The 24,750-nt window shown below is 42.2% G+C and overlaps 1 protein-coding gene, 1 long non-coding RNA gene and 1 pseudogene across 5 annotated transcripts in view; 1 reads left to right on the plus strand and 2 right to left on the minus strand.

Annotated features, from left to right (window-relative positions):
* PIP5K1A (phosphatidylinositol-4-phosphate 5-kinase type 1 alpha) overlaps positions 1-24,750 on the plus strand; it is a 35,647-nt gene that overhangs the window by 5,282 nt on the left and 5,615 nt on the right. For all 4 annotated transcript variants that reach the window (XM_039841590.1, XM_039841592.1, XM_039841591.1 and 1 more), the window contains exons 2-11: positions 13,738-13,769; positions 15,292-15,372; positions 17,137-17,267; positions 17,696-17,813; positions 17,987-18,139; positions 18,815-19,114; positions 21,596-21,801; positions 22,552-22,635; positions 23,417-23,465; positions 23,663-23,747. In XM_039841590.1, coding sequence (XP_039697524.1) covers positions 13,758-13,769; positions 15,292-15,372; positions 17,137-17,267; positions 17,696-17,813; positions 17,987-18,139; positions 18,815-19,114; positions 21,596-21,801; positions 22,552-22,635; positions 23,417-23,465; positions 23,663-23,747 — 1,219 coding nt within the window. In that variant the 5' untranslated portion in view covers positions 13,738-13,757. The remainder of the gene's footprint in view (positions 1-13,737; positions 13,770-15,291; positions 15,373-17,136; positions 17,268-17,695; positions 17,814-17,986; positions 18,140-18,814; positions 19,115-21,595; positions 21,802-22,551; positions 22,636-23,416; positions 23,466-23,662; positions 23,748-24,750) is intronic.
* Positions 10,896-11,001, minus strand: LOC120585360 (uncharacterized; annotated as a pseudogene).
* Positions 12,104-13,971, minus strand: LOC120585240 (uncharacterized). Its single transcript, XR_005648281.1, has 2 exons — positions 13,099-13,971; positions 12,104-12,263 (listed from the first exon to the last, which is right to left on the minus strand). It is a non-coding gene; the product is annotated as an uncharacterized LOC120585240 (long non-coding RNA).

Here is a 24,750-nt window from a genome sequence, read left to right on the forward strand (position 1 = left end):
GGGGACTGTGGCTCAAGGTAGTTAGAAACTATTGGAGATTGAGGGAGGGCTCAGGAGCCCACAAGAACAGCAACAGATTGTGTGTAGGAGGGAAAATGTGTGGTGCTGGGATGTGATGTGTGTGTTGGGGCGAGGAGGGGGAGGTTGAGTCAGAAACTGTTCTAGAGCTTCCATCAGAAATGTCTGGTGTTTCCCAGTGACTGTTGCCTCTATACTGTGAACAGGAGAGACTACCAGATCAGCTGGGTGCTTTGCTTGAGATGTTGACATCTTCTTAGGCCTGGGATTGTATCCTTGCCATTTTGAATTGGCTAAATAGAGGGTTCCACCTTTCATATTCCAGCTCAGATGAACTAATACGTGGTCACAAATATCTTCTTCATAAACCACAGTTTTATTTATGTACATCTATTTTTAGTTTCTCTAGAGGTGATTTTTGCCTTTTCCGTAAAAGCATTAGAGGGTCAGAACAACTCATGGTGCATTCTAAGTGTGAACAAGGTAAAGTACAAATGACAGTTTTTTTGTGAAGTATCTCCTTAAAACCTTTCCCCTCTCCTCCAGTGCAAGAAAGAGGAATGGTCGTGTGTATTCCTTAAACTTAACTGTCAAGTCAGGTATTTTTCTCTCCTAGAACTAGGTTAACCTTAAAAGCCATGTGTTTATAGCCCAAGATTTGACTCATATCTCGTAAAAGTATTGGCCAGGTGGACAGATTTAGGAATAAAATCTAATACACTTACTGATGCATCTTCCTCCTCTTCCATCTCTCTTCCTACTTCAGATAGTCCTATCTTTTTGAGATGTCACTATTTGATGTTTTTGTATGTTTTTACATTTTCCGCCAGAACCCAGGGCTAGCAGTTAATAATTCAAATTGTATAATGTTTTTTCTAATTGTGTTTTCACCAGAAAGTCACATATTATGTTTCAGTGGACTTTACATCTCCTTGACTCTGCTATGTTCATACCTTAGGTCAAGGTGTAAAGATATCTAAAAATAAATAGCTTTAGATTCCTTTTTTGTACTTTTGTTTCTTACCCCTTCTCTGCTTCTTTGGCAAATATTGGAACAGTTGGATTAAGAAATTAAGAGAAATTGGGAGCATTTGAGACCTTGTTCCCTGGCATATGTCATCAGTTTGGCTCCAGTAAACTTATAAAAATCCTCAAAAAGTAAGAAAAATTCTGTTCATAAATACTTTTGAAAACATTATGGAATTATTGTATGCAAATACACATTGTTGACTTTTCTGTGTATCCGAGTGTTCAGTTAGGTTTGGGCTTAGTTAATATAATGTTTTCAAGGATATGTTTTTGAAGAGTATAGGATATTTGATTCTCATGCAAAAAAGGCTGTTGAGGATGGGTTTTATTTAGTGCTCTGTCTGGATGATACCTGGGGAATTAGGACATTGGCAGGAGTTAAGAGATGGTTTATGATTTCCTAAATTGTTAAAGGCTGGAAGGCTAGCTTTGTAGAAATTCAAGGTTGGGTTGTTTGTCTGTCTGTCTGTCTTTTAACCATCCTAAAACCAATTTATTGTTCTTAGATGTTTAGCTAAACTCACTTAAATTTTGATGAAACTGTGAAATCCTTAAAGCAGCGTTCTCTGGCAGTGTTGAAAATGGATACAAAATAAGAATGTCAGGACTCAGGGCAGATTGATGTTTTAAAGACACTTATAACCTTTGGAGGCTCCAAATCTTTTGGTATTCAAGTTAGGAAAGACAGGGTATTTAGAACAGTTGTTTCCTGCCAGTGTTAAACCCCTGTCTAGATTATTTCACCGTTAAGCCAGAGCTGGTCTTTTATGCTGCTGACAAGTGAAATACAGAGGTAGAGCAAACCATACACTCTGAGAGATGTTTGACATCTTTTCCCCTTGGAGTAATTACCGTGTTTGGATTTGGGGGAGGCAGTTATAAATGAATATCAGCTTACAGCAGCCATCATCATGTGCTTGTTCTTACTCTTTGGTTGTTAATAAAAGGTGATGCAGTTTGCTCTCTAGTCTCAGCTGTTCGGTGGGTAAAGGAAATTTATTCCTTCTCTTTGTTTTCCATCTTCATTATTTGGACAGTGGCACCACCACTTAAAAAATAAAATCAGCCCTGACAAAGTGCTGTTGACAGTGTGACCATCTGTCACACTAATGTACAGAGAGCCTGTTTCTCTATTTGTAGTTTGATTAGTCCATCAGGAGCTTGAAATTCAGCCTCTGAGTCCCTTTTTTACCACCATGAAGGCAGTAAAAAGTTTCTGTTTTGGAGACTTGATTTGAGGTTAGTGGAGGAGTTAGAAAGCAAAGTTAGAATGCTAAGGCGTATACTGCTACTCTGAAATAAGAGCTGTGTGATAAAATCACAGGTGACCCCTCCCCCCAAGAAAAAGAGCTTGAAATCTTAGAAGATCATGGACCTTATAGTTCCTTTTGCTTCAAACCAGAACCTTTCTGAAATTATCGTCCTTCACCTATGTGATTTTATCAGGAGCACAGTGGAACTTTACAGCTCTTTTCCTGACTTTTTGTCCCTTAACTACTGAAGGAAACCCTAGAGGACACAAGATTGAAGCATTTTTGCTTGGGACCTTTATAGTAGGCCATCCTCGTCAGTCCTTGATTCTGGTGGTTTTGTTCTTTCCAGCAGAACCCCACCAGTAAATTGTGCTGTAATTTGATAACCCCAAATGGTAGGGTTTTTGTCGAGGGTTTTTGTCTGTGTTCTTTGTACACAGCGTAAGCCATTTGTAGGCTGATCTTTGTCTCTTAAGTTCTTCCATACTAGTGAAAAGTAATGCACTTTAAGCCACTTTACTGGGTGAGAAACTGAAATTTGGAAATGTAAAGATAGAATGTTTTGTAGTCACAGCATCACTAGGTACTGTTTTGGTTGATATTTTAAAAGGCAGGGAGAGATTTTTGTTTGCTTTTTTTTCCCAAGGGTTTTTTGACACCCCCTCCCTTTTTTTCTTTTGTCTCCTCCATAGATTCTGCCAGAAAACTGACATCTGAATGTCATTGTTTTTTTATTAACCATTTATTTCTGCCTTTGACTATCAAAATACTGTTTGCTTGTTCATTTTCTGTGTGCTGTTCTGAGTTGATATAAAACTCCTGATTATAATAACTTCTCAAATATGTGCTAGCTACTAGCTATTACATATATTATCAGTCTGTTTTTCTTTGCTAATATAGTGGAAACTGTAGTGAAATGAGCAACAGAGATAACACCAGGCCAAAGACAGAACTGGGGAGAGGAAGGTGATTATTTGATCCTTTAAACCGACTGTTTTCTTTCCTAGAATTTTGAGATATTCTTATTTGCCACAAAGAAAGCAACAAGACCAAAGCTGTCCGTTTCTTCTTCTCTCTTTCTTGTTCTTACTGGGCATTATTTTCTTGATCAAGGATAAAAGTATACTTTAGGAAGTATGCTGTTTTCTAATAGTCTGGCAGAGAGGATCTCTGTTTCTTTGTGTTCCAAACCGCAGTCCACCATTCAGTCTCAGGGTGTTTGGACTGATGGTGTTTCCTGGAGGAAGCCCTTTCCGGACCGTTCCATTTCCCGCGTTGCACTTCACTTCTCCACCCTTTCCTAGCATATCTGTTATGAGCTCCTATTGTTTCTTTGACTATTTTTTTTCTTTAAAATGAACTTTTTTCCCCCTCAATCCCTCCATCTTTTGAAACTTTGTCTCCAGCCATTTTTCTTTCTCCTCTTGTGAAATTCCAGTCTGTTTGTTTGTAATGGCTGTCTGTATTCAATAGGTATTATCGATAAACATCTGATTATCAAAAAGGCTCCTTATTGTTAGAGTCTGAGAAAAACTGGCAAAGAGAGAGAGGAGGGCAGATTCTTAGTAGTGTTCAGTGCCTTGTATACTTAATGGAGCAATGTGGAATTAACCCAGAGTAAGGACTGTCCCAAAGGATCAGTGATGTTGATGGGGAGTGGGCTAAGGAAAAGTAAGTAAGGGAAGTTGGGAGGAGAGAATGGGAAGAGGTTGTTTTTAGGATATACATATGATTCAAGTAAGGTATATTAGCTTTCTTGGGCATGGTGTAGGTAAACAAGCCTGGGAAACTTCAAGTTTTCATTGACAAGAAACCTATATAAAAGGGATGACGGAGAAGTAACTTAGTCATATGTCTCTGATTTCCTGGCATTGGGGGGGGTGGGGTAATTGCCTTGAAGTGAATCGTTGGGGCGATTAATGCTCATTATGATATCATTAAAATTAAACTTTCTCTGCTGAAACGTGCATTCCAATCCAGCAAGATTCATTGCTTTTCAAGATAGAGCCAGATATGTAAATAGAATTCAGAGGTGGCAATCTGCCAGAAATTTCAAATACTTCTTGGTCATGAGTAGCTTATCCAGGAGACTCGGGTCTTTTAAAGAAGAACTCAGATTTTTAAAGGTATTTTCAACTAAGATTTTAGTACCAAGAGATATGTATTTGAGGCCTGAGAGCCATAAAATTTGTCTTGTTAGAAGTAGAAGCAAAAGTTTATCACTAGAGGGAAATGTGGAGATACTTTAATTTAACCTTCTCATTTTCCAAATTAGGAAACTGAGGTTCAGATTGCTACTAGTGGCAAAGATGTTGCATAAAGGCTGTATGTTATCAGGATGAGTCTTAGTAAATTTGTGGCTCTTTCCCTGCTACTTAGTTGGCTCTTAGCTGAGATAGATCAAACTGCTCTCTTTTAGTTTCTAGGAGCATCCTTGCCTTTCTTAGTTTTTCACAGATCTTAGGAAAAAATTGAAATTGACACCTGCTAGGAAACAAGATTTAGCTTTTCTTTGAAATGCAGCTTGGTTTCTTAACTGGCTTGGTTTAGTTCTTATTTGAGGGTGTAGTAATGGTGCTTAAAAAAAACCCACCATTATCTCATGTAGTTGTGTGTTCATCGATACTTCTCATGAGGCAGGCTGACATTTTAGACATTTTTCTGAGTATTTTCATTTGAAGAACATACTATGCCTCCCATCCGCAGGGGTATCCAGTAGTCGAAATGGCTTTCATTATTTCAAGTTAATGAGGACCAGAGAGATTGATTCAGATAGTCCAACAAACAACTGGATTGACTGTGGTTTTGTTTTACGTGGGTTTTTGCTTTTGCTTTTTTTTTTTTTTCCTCTCTTTTTTTCTTTTAAGACCTCTGGCTCCCAATCTTATCAGCCAAGACACCCCCTAAGAGTGGCATTCTGGTAGTATTTGGTAGGTCATTGAGTTGAGTCTCTGGGATTGCATCTCTATGACCTGTTTAGGCACAACTCCAGTTGTCTGAGGAATGTACATCCGGCCAGCCTCTAGTGTCCCCAAATTATATGTGTGCTTCAAACGTCGAAGTCAGTCATACACTGCCTCTTAGTTTCTCGGCTGGTGGATGACGTCATCTCATCTCCGTCGGAAATGCTTCTGCTCTGAAAGCACAGGGAGAGGCTCTGGTATTAAGGTCACCGTTTTGTTCCACACACTAGGGAGAAAAACAATTCTTATTTCGGAGCTGTTTACTGTCTGAAAATATCTTTGTTTCAGTGATCTCTTTTAAGGCCAACTCATTTCCCCCTCTGAAGTCTGCCTTTTTCATACTTTTCAGAATTAAACTAGTGGTTTTTCTCTTTCTATACATTTTCTCCTTCCTTTCAATAGCGAATCATAGTCTCCAGTGGTTTAGTAGTAGTAGCAAATTTATGGAGAGTCACAGTGGTGTTTTGCTAGAAACCGGCCCCTCCATTACTTTTTTCATCACTCACACAGTTCAGAGTGGGGCCGAGGACCACAATGGAATGCTTCCTTAAGACTAGTCCAGGGTTACTCAGAAAAATTTTCTGCGACATGATGTGATGATTCAGGTTTGTATTTTAGCAAGAATCGATTGAGTCGTTTCCACTTTGTCACTTGACTTGGCCAGTTCAGCTGTTTTGAAATTATTCTGGTAACATTAAAGATTTCCTAGCTTATTTTTGTAATTTAGAGGCTAGATCTTTTTTTTTTTCCTTCAAGTCTTGTCATCAAGGAGTTATACTGAAATTAGGTACCCCTGTTTTATAGGAGAATATCGATATTCTGATGGACACAAAAAGTAAACCTCTTCATAGAATCTATATATATGCTGATGTAGGTTTGTTTCAGGTTGGACAGACATCTCAAAGTATGTAGTCGAGAAAGTTGCGTGTTTAAGAATCATGCTTATTTGTAGCTTGGGATTGTCAGCAGCATTCAAGGCATTTTCACATTTTTCTTTCTAGTCTGTCTCTGCAGCAGCGTAATGGAGTTGTAATGAGCTTGAGTTAATGTGTGGGGCAGGGAGTGATGTCGATCTGTGTGTATGGAACTGTTTAAGTGGTGGCTTACTGGGGATAATGGGTTATAAAGCAATGAGAATGACAATAAAGCCAACTGTGTGTATCTCTTTTCTTTAACTGTTAAATTACCTATGTAATTATTTGTTATAGAAAATTTATATAGCTATAGATAGAAATTTAAAATTATAAAAACCTAACCCCACTATTCAATATAGTCATATTTTAACACTTCGATATATGATCTTTAAGAGCTTTTCTATATGTATAAAAACATGTAAATTTATAAATGTGTTTTTTTAAAATATTATATGCTATATAATTTTTTAATTTTTTCCAACAACTTATTGTGACATCCTATCCATAAATATACATAAAAATAATGGTTATATAGTATTCCATTTTATGACCATACCACAATTTGTATTACTGATCCTCTTGTTCATGCAGATTCTTTGCAATTATAATATCTATTCAATCATAGTTATTTACAGTGCTGCATTAAATATCTGTATATGTATCTATCTATCTATCTATCTATCTATCTATCTATCTATCTTTGTCCACTTGAATAATTGTTTCCTTAGGATAAATTGCCACTTTGGGGTCAAGTTGTACACATTTGCTTTTAAGGCTTTTGGCTGCATATTGTCAAATTGCCTTCCAAGATTGGAAAATCCTCAAATAAAAAATATATACATACATTTTTTAAAAGATTAGAAACCTGCATGCAAAGGAGTTTTGTACCTGAAAAATTTTTGCCAATCTGATATCACTCCACAATGAATGATTTGGGTTACAAGTTTTATGACCACTCTTGGAATTTTTCTGTGAGAACTTCTCTCGTTTTTTAGACATTTACCTACAACTGCAAAAAATTATCTCACATTTCACAGTGTTGCACTGGGGATCGGGCCATATCCTGTTCATAATTTTAAACTTTAGAGCCTTTTAAATGATATACTTATTATGCTGTAAGCAAGTAGAACTTCAGAAGTTAAGTGAAAACTTTCTGTTTTTCCTCATTTAGGTTTCAACTTTCAGTGCTGTGGGGTCCAGCGTAAGAGAGGTAGATCTGATGTGTATCTGTACTGAAGAAGCATGAGTGTGCAGTAACTAGCAGCCAGCTCCTCTTCCCCATAACAAGTACAGACTTTTTGTAGTAGTAGTGCGTACATGGTCTTCCTCTGAGAAGGCTGTGGATGTCTTACAAGCTAAATTTTCTTTAGCTCCCATTTTCCTCTGCCCTCTCCAGAAAGGATGCTGTCTTAACTTAGAAGTATCTTTTCTCACAATTCCACCATATAATATGAATCAGTCACCTACCTTTTGCCTCCCTCAAAATCTTCCCATAACTTCATTTCTTTTTGTTTTAGTAAGTGAGTGTCTTTCTTTTTCCTGCTGTACCTCTCATATCCCCTGACCCTTCCCATCCTGTGGATGGGGTTTCGTAATTCACAATGGTGGTAATAATTGCTTGTATTTATAGAGTATATATTTTATGTTAAATGCTGTACATGGCTTACTTAGTTCTGATAATGGCCCTATGAGGTCCATGTTATTATTTCTCCATTTTATAGATGAGGTAACCAAGGCCTAGAGAGTGTTAATAAACTTATTCAAGGTCACCTAGTTAGTAAATGGTTGACCTTACATTCAAACCTAGCAACCCTAGGTGTTCTGATTTTAGAGCCCACATTCCTGCCCACTGTGTGGTTGTTGCTCCCTCACTAATCTCAAAGTCTGTGTGTCAACTAACTTAGCAGATTAAATATTTGTTGTTGAGTGGGTATGACTGAACTAGTAGTCCTTGGTGAAGGAGAAAAGTAAAGAAGAGCACTTTCCCTTCTGACTTTAGGCCGCCTAAAGAAGCAACAACATTCTGAGCTCCTCTGTGCCTAGTATGTAGAGTTATTAATCATTCCTTCAGAAAATATTTTAGAAGTCAATATGGATTTATGCCGATTTGGTAACTGATTCTGCAGTCAATTCCAAGATCCCTAAAACAATAAACAAAAGAGTTTGTCTGTCAGATGCCTTCTTTTTGTCCATTACAAATTCAGAAATCATAAGCCTTAAGCCTTTAATCACAGCAAGTCATGGTCCTGCATATACCAAAAAGAAAACCAATCTGAGATGAATGGAGCTCCCCCTCCCCCTCTGTTAAATTTGTTGATGTCATTGCAAAGACAAAAGGTACTTTCTGCTACTAGTGAGGACCTATTACTACTAGTTGCCTTGGTGCTTTCTTGACCTGCCTAGACTCTAATTGACCAGGAAATCGAAAACAGAAGATGGTTTAGAAAAAAATAATTGAATTGATGGTTAGGAATATGGATTCCAATTCTGGCTGTCACCGCCTTTGCTCTCTGATTTTGAGCACATCCATCATGCTCTATGCTGTTATTTATAAAAGAAGATTAGACTAAAAATCTTAAAGTCCCTTTCCGAATGATTTTTTTTTCATCATATAAGTAGTTATTGAGTTGTTAGCTTGAAAATGGGCCAGTAGCTTTACTTGTGGCTAAAAGAGCTAAGTTCTCAACTCGTTTTATTTAAAAGACAGCTTTCATTGACAGGTGTAGATTCCAGCCAGTCTGAGCATGCCCCAGCTAGGTGGGGGGAAAAAAATTCCCAAAGCGAATACACCTTGCTTCTCTAGGTCTTTCACATTTTCTTCTTTCTGCAGAGGAACTAGGCCTCGAAGTCACCATGGTTGGCTCTGTATCATCTATTGACACACTCAGAAATACGTTATTTGAATCATTTTTTCTGATGCAACTTGTTTGTCATAGCTTTATTCTTTGCTTCCAGTAGAGCAATATTTGCTAGTTGTTAAGAATGCTTCTTGGTCCAGGGCCCATTAATAAGTAGGAATCCCATAATCATGAAAGAAACAAACTGTGGACATGAATGGTGAAGTTAGTAAACTACAAAAACAATTTCACTGTTAGAACTTCATCCCTGATGCTCACTTTTACTAGAGAAAACCTCACAAAAAGAAGCCAGCTCAGATGAAGAAGCTTGATTATCCATACTTGCTTTCTTTCCTTCTGTGGTATTTTTTTCTTGAACTTTTCATTATAAAAATCTTCAGACATGTACAAAGTAGAGATAGTGTAATGAACCTCATGTACCTATCAACTAGCTGCAACAGCAACGTTTTGCCAGTCTTGTTGCATCTATTCTTCAGGCCCCCACCACCACCCCCTGGGATATTTTAAAGCAAACTTAGTTCCTTATGCGATTTCAGCCATAAATACTTCAGAATGTATTTCTACAGATAAGGCCTCTTGGAGCTGGGGGAGGGGGCAGGGGAGAGAAAGAGGGAGTTGTAACATAACCACAGTAGCATTGTCACAGCTACAAAATTAACAATAGTTATTTAATTTCTCAAAGATCCTGTCTCAGAAATCTTTCTGGGCTTATTTTCTAATCAGTATCCAGACAAGTTTCACACATTGTATTTGGTGGATATGTTTCTTAAGTCTTTAATTAAAACAGTTCCCACGCTCTGTAGTGTTGTTTTGAGGGCTAAACGAGATACGTTTTTAAGGTTTTAAAATGCTATAAAAATATAAATCGGTCAGTGGAAAGAAACAGCCTTTCTGCTAAAAACATATCAGCATTTCAGTTTAGTCCTCTAGTCAGCATTAAGGTAAAATAGGAGAACGTGGAGATGCCCAAGTGATGGAGAAACAAGCGGAACTGTTGTGCGCTCCAGTGGGTCAGGAACATAGCTCCACCCGGAGTGCCTAGCGTAATTCCTGACACATAGCAGATGATCAGTAAGTAGTTGTTGAATAAATGAACGGAGGGGAGCAGCTACATTGAACTGGTCCTGAGATGTGTTAAAATTGAGCCAGTGAGGGCAAGCTGGTCTGGGACCTCCTCTACAGTGTTTATAGCCAGGCTGTCTAGAGCTACCCTTGGGTAAAGTGCTCTACTTGTAGCACAGGCCACATTTCCTGGTGTGGACTGGTGACAGTGTAGGCATACTAATAATACTTCAGAGTTTTGACTTAGATAGGGAGAGGCGGGTCCCAAATTTCTCAGAAGAAAGCCTTTTCCCTGAGAAAAGTAAATTTTCACATTGGAACTCTGCCCTCTGCTCAATTTTCCTACCCAAAAAGAGAATGATATGTGTGGATCATGGATATGGATTATAAAATGATAAAATATCCTTATCAGAGAGTATGTTTCACACAGATGCTAGAAAACGGAATTTCCGTTGAATAATATTCCAGTCTTATCCACAGGGTTGAATCTCATTCCTCTTAAGCATCGGCTGGATGGCAGCACCGAGCCAGTGTCAATATGCTCAGCTGGTCTTCTCTTTCTCTCTTTTTTTTTTCCACTTCTCTTCCTCCTTCCCTTCTCTCTGCTTTTCTTTTTCTTTTCTGTACTTAATGGACTTCCTCAGTAGACGATTTCTCATTGGCAAAGCTTTGGGCCACTTGGTCAACAGCCCTTAGCAGACGGTACCTGGTTCCCTGAAATGTCACTATGTTCGTCTGTTGAGTTTCTGGACCAAGCTGGGTATTAGAGTATTTTTTTTTTTTAATTATTACTATTTATGCCTACAGCACCTGGTCTTCCATCCAAGTACTAACCAGGCCCGACCCTGCTTAGCTTCCGAGATCAGATGGGATCGGGCTTGTTCAGGGTGGCATGGCCGTAGACCGTGGGCCGTGGCTCCACTGGGGCGCAAACCTAGGACCTTCTGCGTATAAAGCAGATGTGCTAACCGCTACAGTATGGAACCATGTCTAGAGTAACCTTGGTCAAATTCTTTAGGTCTTTTTCTCTTCCCTTCCATTCTACTTTGGTAGTTTGGAGCTCTGATCTGTGCTTACGGGCCAAAACTTCAGGCAAGGAAGAAAATTATTCTTGGGTCTGGATTCTCCTTTTCCCTGTGTTACTTGGTCTGATTATTATTATTTACACCCAGTATCTAACTGCTTCAGCTATAGTGTTATTGGGATTAATCTCAGCTTTATAGTTGAAGATAGCTAAGCAGTTGGCATCAGAGTTCCACTAAGAAGTACCCCCACCCTCATTCTGGGTACTTTGCAAAAGTCGGTGGCCCTAGAGCTACATGTTTATGTGTAAAACCAGGAAAGGTAGCAAAGTTGAACTTTTTAGGGAGTAAGAAAGCCCCAAACCTAATCTCTGCCTTGAAATCACTTATCTCTCCCCTTCCCCCCGCCGCCCGCACCCCTTTGTTTAACTTTGTCCAGTTACTCCATGCACATGGAGGAGGTTATTTTCAAGGTGACACTGTCAGACTAGGACTGGATGTTGGCTCTCTGGTTCTGCCAGATCCCTTCCAAACCGAGAAGTCCACAATCAGTGTTTGTCTTCCCTACTGAAAGCATACATTTTCTCTTTGAGAATCATTTTCTGAAGCTGCTTGTATGGGGCCGGTGGGGTGGGGGTGGGGCTGAGGGGTTTGGGAGGAGCCAAGTACTTTGCCCTGCTAATTAGAATTTCATGAAGGTCTAGGTAATTGAACATTAAACCTTGCTGTGAGCCCACCTTTGCTCTTGCATTAGAAATCATGTATAACAACATGTCTGGCACTTTACAGCCCATAAAGTACTTTGATTTAGCTTATCTCATTTAATCTTTACATAACCTTCTGATACAGGTTTCTCTCTCCTTTTTTAGTTATTTGTAGAGAACAATTTACCTGCTATAACAGGAATTTGAACCCAGGTCTTCTGATATTTAAATAGCTCAGCTTGTTGACTTGTTCTTATCTAAAAAGTTGTGAGATAAGAAGTTTCGACTATTTTTTATTGGTGGACACCTTAAATTTCGCAGTAAGTCAGTAGCAGTTTTAATTATAAATTGAGTCATCCTGCCTTGTTGTTCCTTGGGGTTCCAGTCCTGGTTGACCTGGTTTTTCACCCAGCTGAAGTCGACCTTGTTGAAGAAGCATCCTACAAAAAGTGTAGATTATTGGACTCGGCTGTTTTTCCAGTTTTCTGGGCCATTTTATGCAGAATGTCTTCCTAACAGCTAGGTGACATTTCCTTGCCTCTTTTTTGGAAAGAGAAATGAAAACCATCTGTTCTTTTTTTTGGTCACCCTGACTCACCACAAGGAATAAAATTTGCTGCTCTGCTTGTTTGTACCAGAAGTACTTGGTCTTCGGCCTTTGCACTGAGGGCTGTCATATCATAGCCTCTCCTCTGAGCTCAGCTGTATTCTGAAGGTCTCAGGGTGTTTAACCAGTTTGTCCTAAACAGTCATAATAGATGGCGGTGTTGCTCATCTTTACCTGATGGCCCTTAATCCTAAGTGTCTCACCATTAATCTTTATACAGGAACTGGTATTTCTCCTCAGGTATTAACTTATATTATTGAAGGTTCATCCCATTTGGACTCCTTTTTATTTTTCTTTAATATGGCTAATCTTTATTCCCTTTGACTTCTTTAGAGCTAGATTGAAGTGATATACTGATAGTCTTTGAATAAAGGCCAACATTCTCCAGGATAAAAAGAGAAGGCAGGTCTGTCTTCCTGAGTGATCATGTGTCTTCAGTGTGATCATGGATGAAGGTTATGGGAGTGGCAAACCCTTAAGAATTGATTTAACCTTTCAGAGTAGATTTTTCTATAGATACGTTCTTTTAGTCACTTTCTAAACATACTTATTCTTGAAATCGTTCCTAAAGTTAAATAGATAAAAGTCATAAATGATAATTACGAGATTTAACTATACACTTGTCTTACACATCTACTCTGATTAAGTATTTAGTAAGTAAAACTTACTTTAGTATGTAAATGCCAACAAATTCCTGTTGAGTTTGCAGCAGAAATCAAGCTGAGGCTGAGCGATGCAGAATCAGTTTCTGCCGGCACTGAATGCCTTTTCATTATTTCGACATTGCATTTTCTCCTCCTCAGTCTCTTCATCTCCATAGATCAACTCTTCACCTTTTTTCTGAAATAGTTAATAGAGTGAAGCACTACAGATGTGCTCTAAAAGTCCTTACCCCTTTATTTTACTTCTGCAGGAAAAGTTAATCAGGTCTCATACTCCCCAGTTAGTCTTGGGGGATTTCATATTAATCCTTTCTCTTTCTGCCATGTTATCAGATGAGACCCTCAGACTCTGATGGTTAAATATATCAAGAACAGATATATTTCCCAGAGAAAATATGAACACTGGAGTAAGAAAGCAGACTAGAACAAGAATGGAATGTGCTTAAGGGCTCTGTGAATATGAAGGAGGAAGAAGAAGGGACATTTAAAACCTATCCAAAAGGATCTGGTATCACAGAGCAAGAGGCCGGAGCTCATTGTCAGGTTTAGTTTGACTCAAACCCTGATTGTTTCAGTGTGTGTGATAAGAGGTTGTGTGAGTGTGTGTCCACACACTTATGATCGTGTTTTCTTTTGTTTTAACAGTATCTGGAGTCAAGAGATCCATGACATCTGAGGTAAGTTTCATATCGATACAGTGATTCTAAAACTTTGATTCTGGGGTAGAAGGGTACCTGTTTATGACATCCTTGTTTTCCCCCTGCTTGGGTCTTAGGAGCTGGACAGGGTTCTTAAATCTCTTTGGTAAACTAGAAATTATACAACTCTACTTTTGTTGCAGTTTATTATGGACATTACTAATAGCTCACATTTATTGAGTATTTTTTAATACACCAGATGCAGCATACCAAAGAGTAAATGTACCCAAGTGCCCTTTAGTAGATATTCGTGTTTATTCCTTCAGACAACAACTGTGAGGGAAGTACTGTTGTTACCCATGTTTTACCGATGAAGAAAGCGAGAATTAGAGGGTCCATAGCTTGCCCATCATTAATAAGTGGGGTTAATAAGTCTGAGATTCAAACCCAGACAGTCTAGCACTAAAGCCCACTCTCTTGTTTTGCTGTTACTACTTCCTGCTTGTGTAGCTTCAGTGAATTTGAATAACTACTTTTAACCAAACAGAAGCTGTTGATTTCCTGTTTTTCTTTTCTGTGCAGGATATTTTCTATTTGCTTACCTTTCTTCCCATAAAGTATTTCCCAGCCCTCTTCTCATTTCTTGCCTCTCCTGGGTTTGTGATGGGGCCTCAGAATGCGGGCCCTTTGGCCTGGAATTTTAGGCTTTTCTGGTAGAACAGCTTCCAAGATCTGTGAGGTTATACAGGGTTTTCCGGCACTAAGGGCCTTAGTGAGAAGAGTGAACTTGAATATCAGGCCCTAAGATTGTGACATCCTGTTTCCACTAGTCTTTTTGCCTTCTGGCTTATTCACTTAATGAGTATTGACGTCATGAAGAATATCTTCCTGTCTGTTGTGCTGGCGTCAGGCTCTGTTGTACTGGTTCTGCTCCATCCTTATTCCAGAGACTGTCATGTGAGTGGAAAACAAAGCCATCTCACGTTCTCAGGAATCTCTTCGAGGCACTGAGGCCCCTCTCTCAGAGGAGTCGTCTTACAGCCTCAGCCTTTTAATTTCCAGGTTCGCAGTACCTGCATTTACTAGTGGCTAGATCATTTCTGTTGAATTCAGTTTAAGCAATTAGTGTTCAGATTGGGTTGAAGGTTAGTAATTTCTGAAAGGAAACGAGTGAAAAAAGGGATCTGTGGAACTCTACTTCCAACCTGGCTTGATTTTGTGAACCGAGGTTTATCCTTTTTTCTGGGGCTGCTATTTCCTACTCCTCCTGTTTCTGCTTTTCTTTAATGATATTTGTTTTTACTTTCTACGTCATCTTTCTGAGGACCAAACGTGAAGTAGTCTCCCTCGGGGGTTTTCTTCTGTGTTCTTCGAGCCAGTTAATTCACTGGGAAGCAACACTGTGGCGGTGTGTTTGCATGGGGTCTTCTGAAGGTTTTATGAATGTTTATATCCTGAAAAGGATATGTCGAGTACTCTGGTTTGTTTAATATACTATCACTGTAGCTGTTTGGTGTATTATTTGCGAATTACGTACTAATCTTGACTCTTCTTTTTCTAGGCACCTTGTGCCTCTGGCATGCCCATCAAAAAAATAGGCCACCGAGGTGTTGATTCCACAGGAGAGACAACATATAAAAAGGTATGTCGGGGCGGAACCCTTTCATCTCACTCCAAGAAGGGATAGTTCTGTTCCCTTGATATTATTCTCCATATTCTATCCCATTTCTTAATAGCCTAAGCTTTTGCACAAGAGCTGTTATACATCTCTGACTTCAGAGTTTACTTCACAAAAGGTGAAGTACTATCTCCCATCTGTATATCTGTGTTTAAATGAGAATGTTTTTAACAGACAAATCTGGTGTTGGGTGCTATCTCACTGAGCTAGAAAAGTTGGATTTCCTTGTTGGATATAAACACATCACATGTCCCCAAGGCTCTTCTTTCCTTGCTCCAGGGAACCATGCCTCTTGAAGTTTATCTTTCCTCCAGTGCTGAATGTATACAAAACGAAGGCCAGATCCCACCTAGCTTGGTGATACAGAAATAGAATAGCAGGTTGAGTGTTTTTCTTTCTTTCCTTGTGGGCTTTTTTTTTTTTTAAGAACGTAGTTTCAACTGGTGAATAAGGCCTAGAACACCTGCTTTTTGAGTTTTCAAATGGATTGAAAAGATAGTAATAATAACCAAGAAGAGAAAGTTGACCTGGTGAAGGAAAATAGGAGAAAAGCATACTGGATGGTCCTGGTTCTTCAGTCCTGGACCAGTTTGGAGACTCTTAGGCTTCCCAAGGGACAATGTTCATCTTCCCATTTAGCATCTGTACCTTGTCCGGTATAGGGTGTGAAGATTTCTAAGAGCCCTGTTTCTGGCCCACATAAATTTTTCTTGTCTGTTCTTTGCCTTTATTGCATTGTTCCAAATAATAGCGTAGACTGACTCTCTTGGTCAGGGACCTAACTCTCCCCAGGAACGTGCTCTAAAGGCCCAGTGTCAATTCAACAGACATTTATTGAGCTCTTTTTTATGTGCTGAACATTGAGATAAAAAGATGAGTTTCTAATGCCCAACGAGGACTAAGTAGAGCTAAAAGTAATACCCGTTGAGAGTTAGGGGTGAAGGAAATCACTTAGAACAAAACTGTCCAATAGAACTTTCTGCAGTGACTGAAATGTGCTGTGTCTGTGTTATCCAATATGGTAGTCATGCTTGAAAATGGTCAGTCAGACTGAAGAAGTGAATTTTTAATTTTAATTAACTTAAAAATATATAGCCATATGTGGCTAATGGCTGCTGTAATAGCACAGATCTAGGTGATGTGATATTTTTCCATGGGATTGGAATCCAAAATGGTAGGAGTGGAGCTCTTGCCTTTGTGTTTTGACCATAGTATGATAATTTTAAATCTAAACACTTCTCAGAAATTGAGTCTTTTCAGGCTTTCTTCTTCAATTAGGAGTCTTTTGTTTGTTTGTTTTGCCACTCTTTAGGCCCTGCCTTAGAGGACTGAAGGTTCTACAGCCAGGTAGCCAATCAGAATATCAGTTCATGTTAGGTACATTTTCTATCAGATGAATAAAATGTATCTGGGTGAAGGAACTGTTGGAGTGAGACCTGCCATTGTTCTCTGAAGACAGTGTATCTTCCAAATACAGATATGGATGGGCGGGGGCACCTTGGTTTGCTCAGGCTGGCTAGAACAGTACCACCTTTGCTACTCTGTATCTTCCTGCCCTTCCACTCTTTGCCAGGCTAAACTGCAGTGTAAAGCATGGTGATAGGCAAATGGATACCTCAGTTTAGTTTGAATAGCTAGAAGGGCATTTCATTTTCTCCTCCTGGCTCTTCCATCCTGTGATCAGATTTAATAATAGGAACTTTCTTCTCTTTTCTTTTTTGTTTGCAGACAACCTCATCAGCCTTGAAAGGTGCCATTCAGTTAGGCATCACTCATACCGTGGGGAGCCTGAGCACCAAACCGGAGCGGGATGTCCTCATGCAAGACTTCTATGTGGTGGAGAGTATCTTCTTCCCCAGGTACAGAGGGAAGGATCAGGGTGATGTCCTGGGGAGTGTGGCTTTTTCATGTTGACCTCAGGACAGTTTTTAGGGTTCAGGTCGAATTAGACATGTGTCCAGTCCTTGACCTGATCTTAATCAGGGTGATGTGGGACTCTAGAATTTGGGGAATTCTAGAGCATTCCTTCGGGTGCTTCCATGACCTCGGGCCTGTGGAGTGAGCCCTAGAAAACAATTCCATGCATTGGATGAGAGGCAGCGTTACTCCCTGTGCCTGTGTGTTAACTCCCGTGTTGTCCCACTAAGTAACTGACTCATCCGATCCTTCTGTTCTCCCAGGAGGCATGTATTGGCCTGCCTCCAGGTAAGTCTTAAGTGTCTTACCAGATAGACTCCCTAGGTGACGGAGACTGGGAAGTTATGGCTTCTTCTGTTTAACCCGACAGCGAAGGGAGCAACTTGACGCCTGCTCATCACTACAATGATTTCCGGTTCAAGACTTATGCACCAGTTGCTTTCCGCTACTTTCGGGAGTTATTTGGTATCCGGCCTGATGATTACTTGGTAAGCTTCCGGACCTCACAGCCCGGGACTCCAGTATGAGAGAGATTCTCCCAAAGGAAGACCCTCTCTCTCCGTGGCCTCGCCCTGGGTTTCCTCTAGAACAGAAGCGCATTTGTGGTTGGTTTCAGGCCTTGGGGCTTCTTAACCTTTTTGCTCTTTTCTCTCTGCCCCAGTACTCCCTCTGCAACGAGCCGCTGATTGAACTCTTTAGCTCTGGGGCTAGTGGTTCCCTCTTCTACGTATCCAGCGATGATGAATTTATCATTAAAACGGTCCAGCATAAAGAGGCGGAGTTTCTGCAGAAGCTGCTTCCAGGATACTACATGGTGAGGGGATGAGGCGCACTGGTGACCTGGTGACCTGTGCTGGACAGGCGGGGGTGGTCTGCAGCAGCCAGGCAATGTCAGCGCTTCGGTCTCAATATAGTTCATTTTGGGGCTTTTCACCCCATCTCTTTGCCACTCTGTGGCTCGAAGGGGTTTTGTATATCTGTCCTATTTTAAGTGTTGTTTAGCTTAGACCGTCCTACCCAAAGGCGAGAATCAGTGATGATTTCCTATTCTGAGGCCAGCTCCTAGATTGGAAAATGAGGTTGATGACTTCCCTAGATAGTTCTATCCAGTCTCACTCTGATTGCTTTGGGAGGTTCTGGAGAATTAGGGAACTCTCCTTGCCCTCCCATCACACCCAAGAATATACTATACTGAGGGCTAAGAGTTAAGACTTTTTCAACGCTGTCTTGTCTTAAACCTCTCTAAAAGATTACATTCATCATACATTCAGTATCCTGACTGATAAGTGTATTGGAGGATCTGTGACTGAGGTTGATGGTGATCGCATCATTAGATGTATTGGGAGATTTTAAACAAATGTGGTGTGGGCTTATGGGCATACAGATCGTACCTGAATCCTATGTAACACATGGAAGGTGGGTGAGTACTTTTGCCTTTGGGTGTCAGTGAAAATCAGCTAAACTTTCCTTTTTATTTTCGTGCCCTCAGAACCTCAACCAGAACCCTCGGACTTTGCTGCCTAAATTCTATGGACTGTACTGTGTGCAGGCGGGGGGTAAGAACATTCGGATTGTGGTGATGAACAATCTCTTACCACGGTCAGTCAAGATGCATATCAAATACGACCTCAAGGGCTCAACTTACAAACGACGGGCTTCCCAAAAAGAGCGAGAGAAGCCTCTGCCCACCCTTAAAGACCTGGACTTCCTACAAGACATCCCCGATGGTCTCTTTTTGGATGCTGACATGTACAACGCTCTGTGTAAGACCCTGCAGCGCGACTGTCTGGTGAGTTTGTCTTGCTTCCTTCTCTTTCAGACACCAAAAATCCCAGTCACTAAAACGGCTTGGTTGTTCTTAGCATCAAATCTGTGGGACTCTGCTTCACTCCATATGTCCCAGACTTCACTTAAAATAAATTTTGCACTAGATCATTGCTGTGCCTTTACATTTTTACTTCCTCCCTGTTTATCCTCCCCCATCTGGCTTTTTTTCCTTCTGTACCACCCCCTGGGCCTTGTAATCGTACATGCTTTACTTTCCTACCAGCACCATCATTCCTGAGATCTTGGTCCTACCTGCCAAATCTAAATTTATAACTCGGAAGCTGGGTGTTGCTGAAGGGAGTCACACAACTGTGTCCCCCTGGCATCTCCACAGGGATCTGATATCCAGCTCCACCCGGGCCCTCAGCGTTGTTCATCAGTCTGTTTCCTCTACCTCTCAACAGAGATTTCAGATGATTGGCACACTCATCAAACCATTTTTTTAAATTAAACTTTTTTTTAAATTAAATTTATTGGGGTACCATTGGTTAACAGCATTATATAAATTTCAGAGATACAACTTTATAATATGACATTTGTACAGTCTGGTATGTGCTCCTTCTGTCACTGTGTATCTGACCCCCTTTACCCTCTGTCTTCCCCCAAACTCCCATCCCCTTTGGTAATCACTATTCTGTTGTTCGTGTCTAGGAGTTTGCTTTTTTTTGTTTTTGTTTGTTTGGTTTGTCAAACCATTTTTAACTTCCATACCCCGGCCTTGTTTCTCAGCATACCATCTCAGCTCTCTATTCTGTTCCACCCCTTCGGCCTCTCCCTGTCACCAGTTTATAAGCATCCACACTCAGCCATCTTTAATCGCCTTCCTTCCCAACTTGCCGGCTTATTCCAGGTCAGTCCCCCTTGCCCTATAGACCCATTTTCTCCTGTTTCTTTAGGATCCTGCTTCATAACTTGCTTCTTTCTCTCCTCTGGCTCTTGCCTCTACTGGCTGTTTTCTTTCTACGTACAAATCAGCCTACCTTTTCTATATTAAGGTAGGAGAGATTTCTTTCAGTGTCTCCATTTAATGGTCCTTCTGTTTCTCCTTTTTTTTTTTTCTCTTTTCCTATTCTTGCCTCAGCCCACTGTGCCCTGGCTTTTGCTGTCACCACTTCAGTTGAACCATTCTCCCCAGTGACTACCCAGATGCCAAATAGAGAGGACTTCTCGGTCCTATCTTGAATTTTTTGAAGCGTTTAGCAGTTGACTATTTCCACCTTCTTAACATATCTTTTGGTTTTTGTCACCTTTTTACCTGTTGATTTTTCTACAGCTCTGATTGTTTTTTCCTTGAGCTGCTTTTGTAGGATTGTCTTCCTCTGCTCCACATGTAATGTCCTTCCTTGCCCTTCTTGGCTTACTCCGCATCTGTTCCAGGATGATGCCTGTTGTAGTTTGGCTCCTTTGGTTGTAAGGACTAGAGACATAGAGGAGCGGAGGGTTTTTTCCAAACTGTACATAAGAATCAGCCCTGCGCTCTCTTCATCCCTCTTTCCACCCACCTACCACACGGTTGAGCTGCAGCACCAAAGCGAGCTCCTGGAACTGGTGGGAGTAAACCCTTTCCCACCCTGTTCTGGTGTGAAAAGAGGGTTGAGAACTGTAGGCTACAGTCCAGGCTCCTTAATATTACATGCCACACCTGTCATCGTCTTGCCTCTACCAGCCTCTCTCATTCCCCCACCTGTCCTTTGCATCTGACGTTCTACAGTACCAAATCGTACCTCCCCGCACGCAGCATGCTGTGTCACGCCTCCAGGCCTTGCAGTGTTCCTTCCATCCTCTATGTGCTTGGACCTATTTCTTTTCTAACTTGCCCTTCACAGACCTGTGTGCGTGTCACTTTCTGACCTCCTCTCCTACTCTTCAGGCATGGGAAGCACGTCCATTGTTGTACATATTAGACTGTACTGTATTTATTTTTACATTTGTTTTTCTTCTTAAATTTTAATATTCTTGAGAACAGAAACTCTCTGAAGTATATTTATATCCCCATAAGCAGGCACAGTGCATACAGATCATAGGCATTCGGTAAATACTGAATTGAAGTCGATCATATGAGGTCTTGCAACAGATCTGCTCTGTCACAAAGTATACTTTTACTAGACCCTCCTTGTGGATTCTTCACAGCACAAATGTGGATTTTTTTGTTCCCTTGAGTTATAATACTCTTTTCATGAAGAGATCAAAGGAAAGCACAAACAGCGAGGGTCCTGTGAACGAGGCCTAATGTGCATTTACTCAAAGCAAAGTGGGGACGGGGGCATATAAATGAGAGGCGACTGAGGAGGTTGATCTGCTCTTCGAGGAGGGAGGAGGAGAGGAGGAGGAGGAGGAACAGGAGGAACAAAGGCTGGTTCCATGGTCAGCCCTGGAGGCTCACATCAAGAACAATTGGATCAGAAAAGCTAAGATCCTGATAAAAGTCCTTCCCTTCCATTAGGTGCTGCAGAGCTTCAAGATAATGGACTACAGCCTCCTGGTGTCCATCCACAACATAGATCATGCCCAGCGAGAGCCCTCGAGCAGTGAAACACAGTGTTCCACGGACACTCGCAGGCTGGCCCCCCAGAAGGCGCTCTATTCCACAGCCATGGAATCTATCCAGGGCGAGGCTCGGCGAGGTGGCACCATAGAGACCCATGACCAGTGAGTGGGCTCACAGGCACCAGAAAGGAGAGCGTAGGTTCACGGCGTTTCTTGAGGACGAGACCCAGCTTCTGGGAGGGGCAGCCTTGATTCAGCAGCTAATCGACATTAGTGCTGACGGAACATAGAATGCATGGAAGAGGAAAGAAAGAGATCTTAAATTTGGGATTTGTAGTATGGCTGGGAAGGAGAGCTATTCAGAATTAAAAGATTTTTTTGAAAGTTCACTCAATCTCAGATACACGTATGTAAATTATATTAGAATTTCATCACAAACAGTTTATTTTAGATTTTATGGAAGGCGTCTTTCTCACCATAATAGATCTGTCAAAGAAGTGGTTACTGAAAGACCACAGTGTCCTGTATGTAGGTGGTTTCACTTTTAAGGTGTCTTTTAATGTGCCTCTCAACTGAGCGTGTCTTGGTGGGCATAAATTTTATATGAAAGTACTGAGGGAGCTTAGAGTTCATTGGGGGAGCGGGCCCCAAACTGCCGAGCAGGGGTGACTTTAGATTCTCAGTGGGTGGGACAGGGTGGGTGAGGCAGGCAGGTGAGCTTTGGAGAGGAGGAGGTCATGATACACACCCCAGAGCGGTTCTTTGTCTGGAGGAAGGCTCTCGCTCTCCCCCCATTTTCGGAAGATGGGACAGTTGACATTTAGGTCTCAGCTCCGTGTCCCCATTTGACTCAAGGTTAGAAGCCTCTCCCTGCTAGCCGAAGACTTTCTTACGGTCCCCTGTCTTCCTCAGCATGGGCGGCATCCCCGCCCGGAACAGTAAAGGGGAGAGGCTGCTGCTGTACATCGGGATCATCGACATCCTGCAGTCCTACAGGTGAGGTGTGCGCAGGTACCGCGCCTTTCTCTCTCCCGTGGCTTGTCACCAAATGCTCCCTGAGACAAGAACGGTGGGTTGTGCTGGCCGCTTACCTCCCTGGGTGTCAGATGGTGGTTTACTTCCTTGATTGTGCCTGGCTCCTGGCTGCCCACCACCTCCCCAAGCATAGCGTGTGCTCTGCGGGAAGCTGAGTCAGTGCTCAGAGCACCAGGGTGCCCTGCACCATCTGTCTGACTGAAAAACCTGTGAAGTGAGTCATGCCCCGCACTGGGTGCAGCTGGAAACACATTCCCCTTTTCCGTGGAGGCAAAATGAGAGGGGCGCAGTGTATCCATCTGCCTGTGGCACTGAGAGGTGGCTGCGCGGTGAGAGGGGAGCTGGGAACGTTAGGGGTCAGGCACCCGTGAGGCCTGGGAGCGCCTGCTTTACCGCTTCAGAGCATTTTCAGCTGGTTTTAACGCCCTTCTCTCAGCCTTGCCCATCTGGCCCTCCAACTCTCCTTTTACAGTAAACCTTGTCCTTGATTAGCCACCCTTTTCTCTCAGGGAGGGGGTTGGGGGGGTGGGGACAGTCAACCTCCCAGAACAGCTTTGAGCTCCACGCGGAATGAGCACTCCGTGCCCGACTCTGCAAAGCCAGCGAGATGGTGGGAGCGTGTTCCTGGCTGCGCGCTTGATGTTTTCCTGTTACCACTGCCTCTTGGACTCGCTGAAGTAGAAAACACAAGGTCGTTCGTCTAAAAACCACGTGAATGCGTGACGGACACTTTTCTTGGCAGGTTCATTAAGAAGCTGGAGCACTCTTGGAAAGCCCTGGTACACGACGGGGTGAGTAGCAGCCAGCCCGAGGCTCTCCCGCCTCCCTGACTTCTGCTTTGCCCCTCGATTTCTTTTCCTCCGATTTCAGTCGTGGGTTCTGCCCTGCTGCTGGGGCCTCAGCCTGGGGAAAGTAGCCCCTAGACTCGCGGTCCTCGCGCTGGGCCTCCGCTGGCGCTTAGCTCTCGGCTGTCTCTTCTCCTCTGCAGGACACCGTGTCGGTGCATCGCCCGAGCTTCTACGCTGAACGATTCCAGCGTTTCATGTGCAGCACAGTGTTCAAGAAGATCCCCCGTAAGTGGCTTCTAGCAGATGACCCCCCTGGGGCTTCCTTACTCCAAGCGATGGGGGGCAGGACACTGCTGTTAGGGGACTGCCAGAGCCCGAGGCCTCTCCTGTTCTGCCCACATCCCGTGAGAGTGCTGCTCATCCTTATGTCCGTCACTCTGTCCCCGTTATTTCCGAGTTGCTGCTTTCCCCCGGGCTCTCCTTGCATGTGTCATCGAGGTGAGGGGCATTTCTGGGAAATTGGTGGGATTGCAAAAAATGCATAATGAGCATGGGATCCGTGCCATAGGCTGAGCTAGGCGGAGTCAGACTTTTGTGGACAGATAGGGAAGGATGTCACGTGTTCATTCTCCGTTCACACCTCCAGTAGCGAGTTCTCAGATTAGGATCAGATGGCTGGAGAAGCGTTTGCTGATTTCTGCTCGGCAGTTGTCCTTAGTCTTCCCTCACCTTTCTCAGTGCAGAAGCGCCAGTGTTTTTCTTTCCAAACTTTCCGTGCCGCTCTGCTGGAAAATTCCAGCTGCTCCTCCCCGTCTGCTCACCATGGGCACTGCCCAGGGAGGCAGTGTGGATGGACGACGTGTGCAGTCTTAAAGATGGGGAAATCCTTCCAGAGGCTTTTCAGCATGACGTATAAACAGGTGTAAAGTCCCACCGTGGTGCGGTGTGCGCCACACTGCGAGGAGGTAGAACAAGAGGGTCGTCTTCGTCGGGGTTAACGTAGAGATCAGGAAGCCACGGAATAGAGAACGTCTCGTCGGTGGAAGCAAAGCCGTTGAGGTTGCGTGTAGGAGGGGAGAGCGATGTCTGTCTCCTTTTCTCTAGGTTCTCTGCTTCTTCCCAAAGTGACGTCAGCTGAGATGTCCCTTCCTCTGAAGGGTGCTCGTAGGGTCCGTCTTTGTTGGCATTAACCCTTCTTCCTGCTTTGCTGAAAAACAAATTCGGGTTTGTGTTGGGGACGCTAGCAATTTGTGTCTGTGTCCTGGTGATGGTTTCTGAGGGGGTGCTA

The sequence above is a fragment of the Pteropus medius genome, unplaced genomic scaffold, assembly GCF_902729225.1.
Source record: "Pteropus medius unplaced genomic scaffold, Ma_sr-lr_union100, whole genome shotgun sequence".
NCBI classification, from domain to species: domain Eukaryota; kingdom Metazoa; phylum Chordata; class Mammalia; order Chiroptera; family Pteropodidae; genus Pteropus; species Pteropus medius.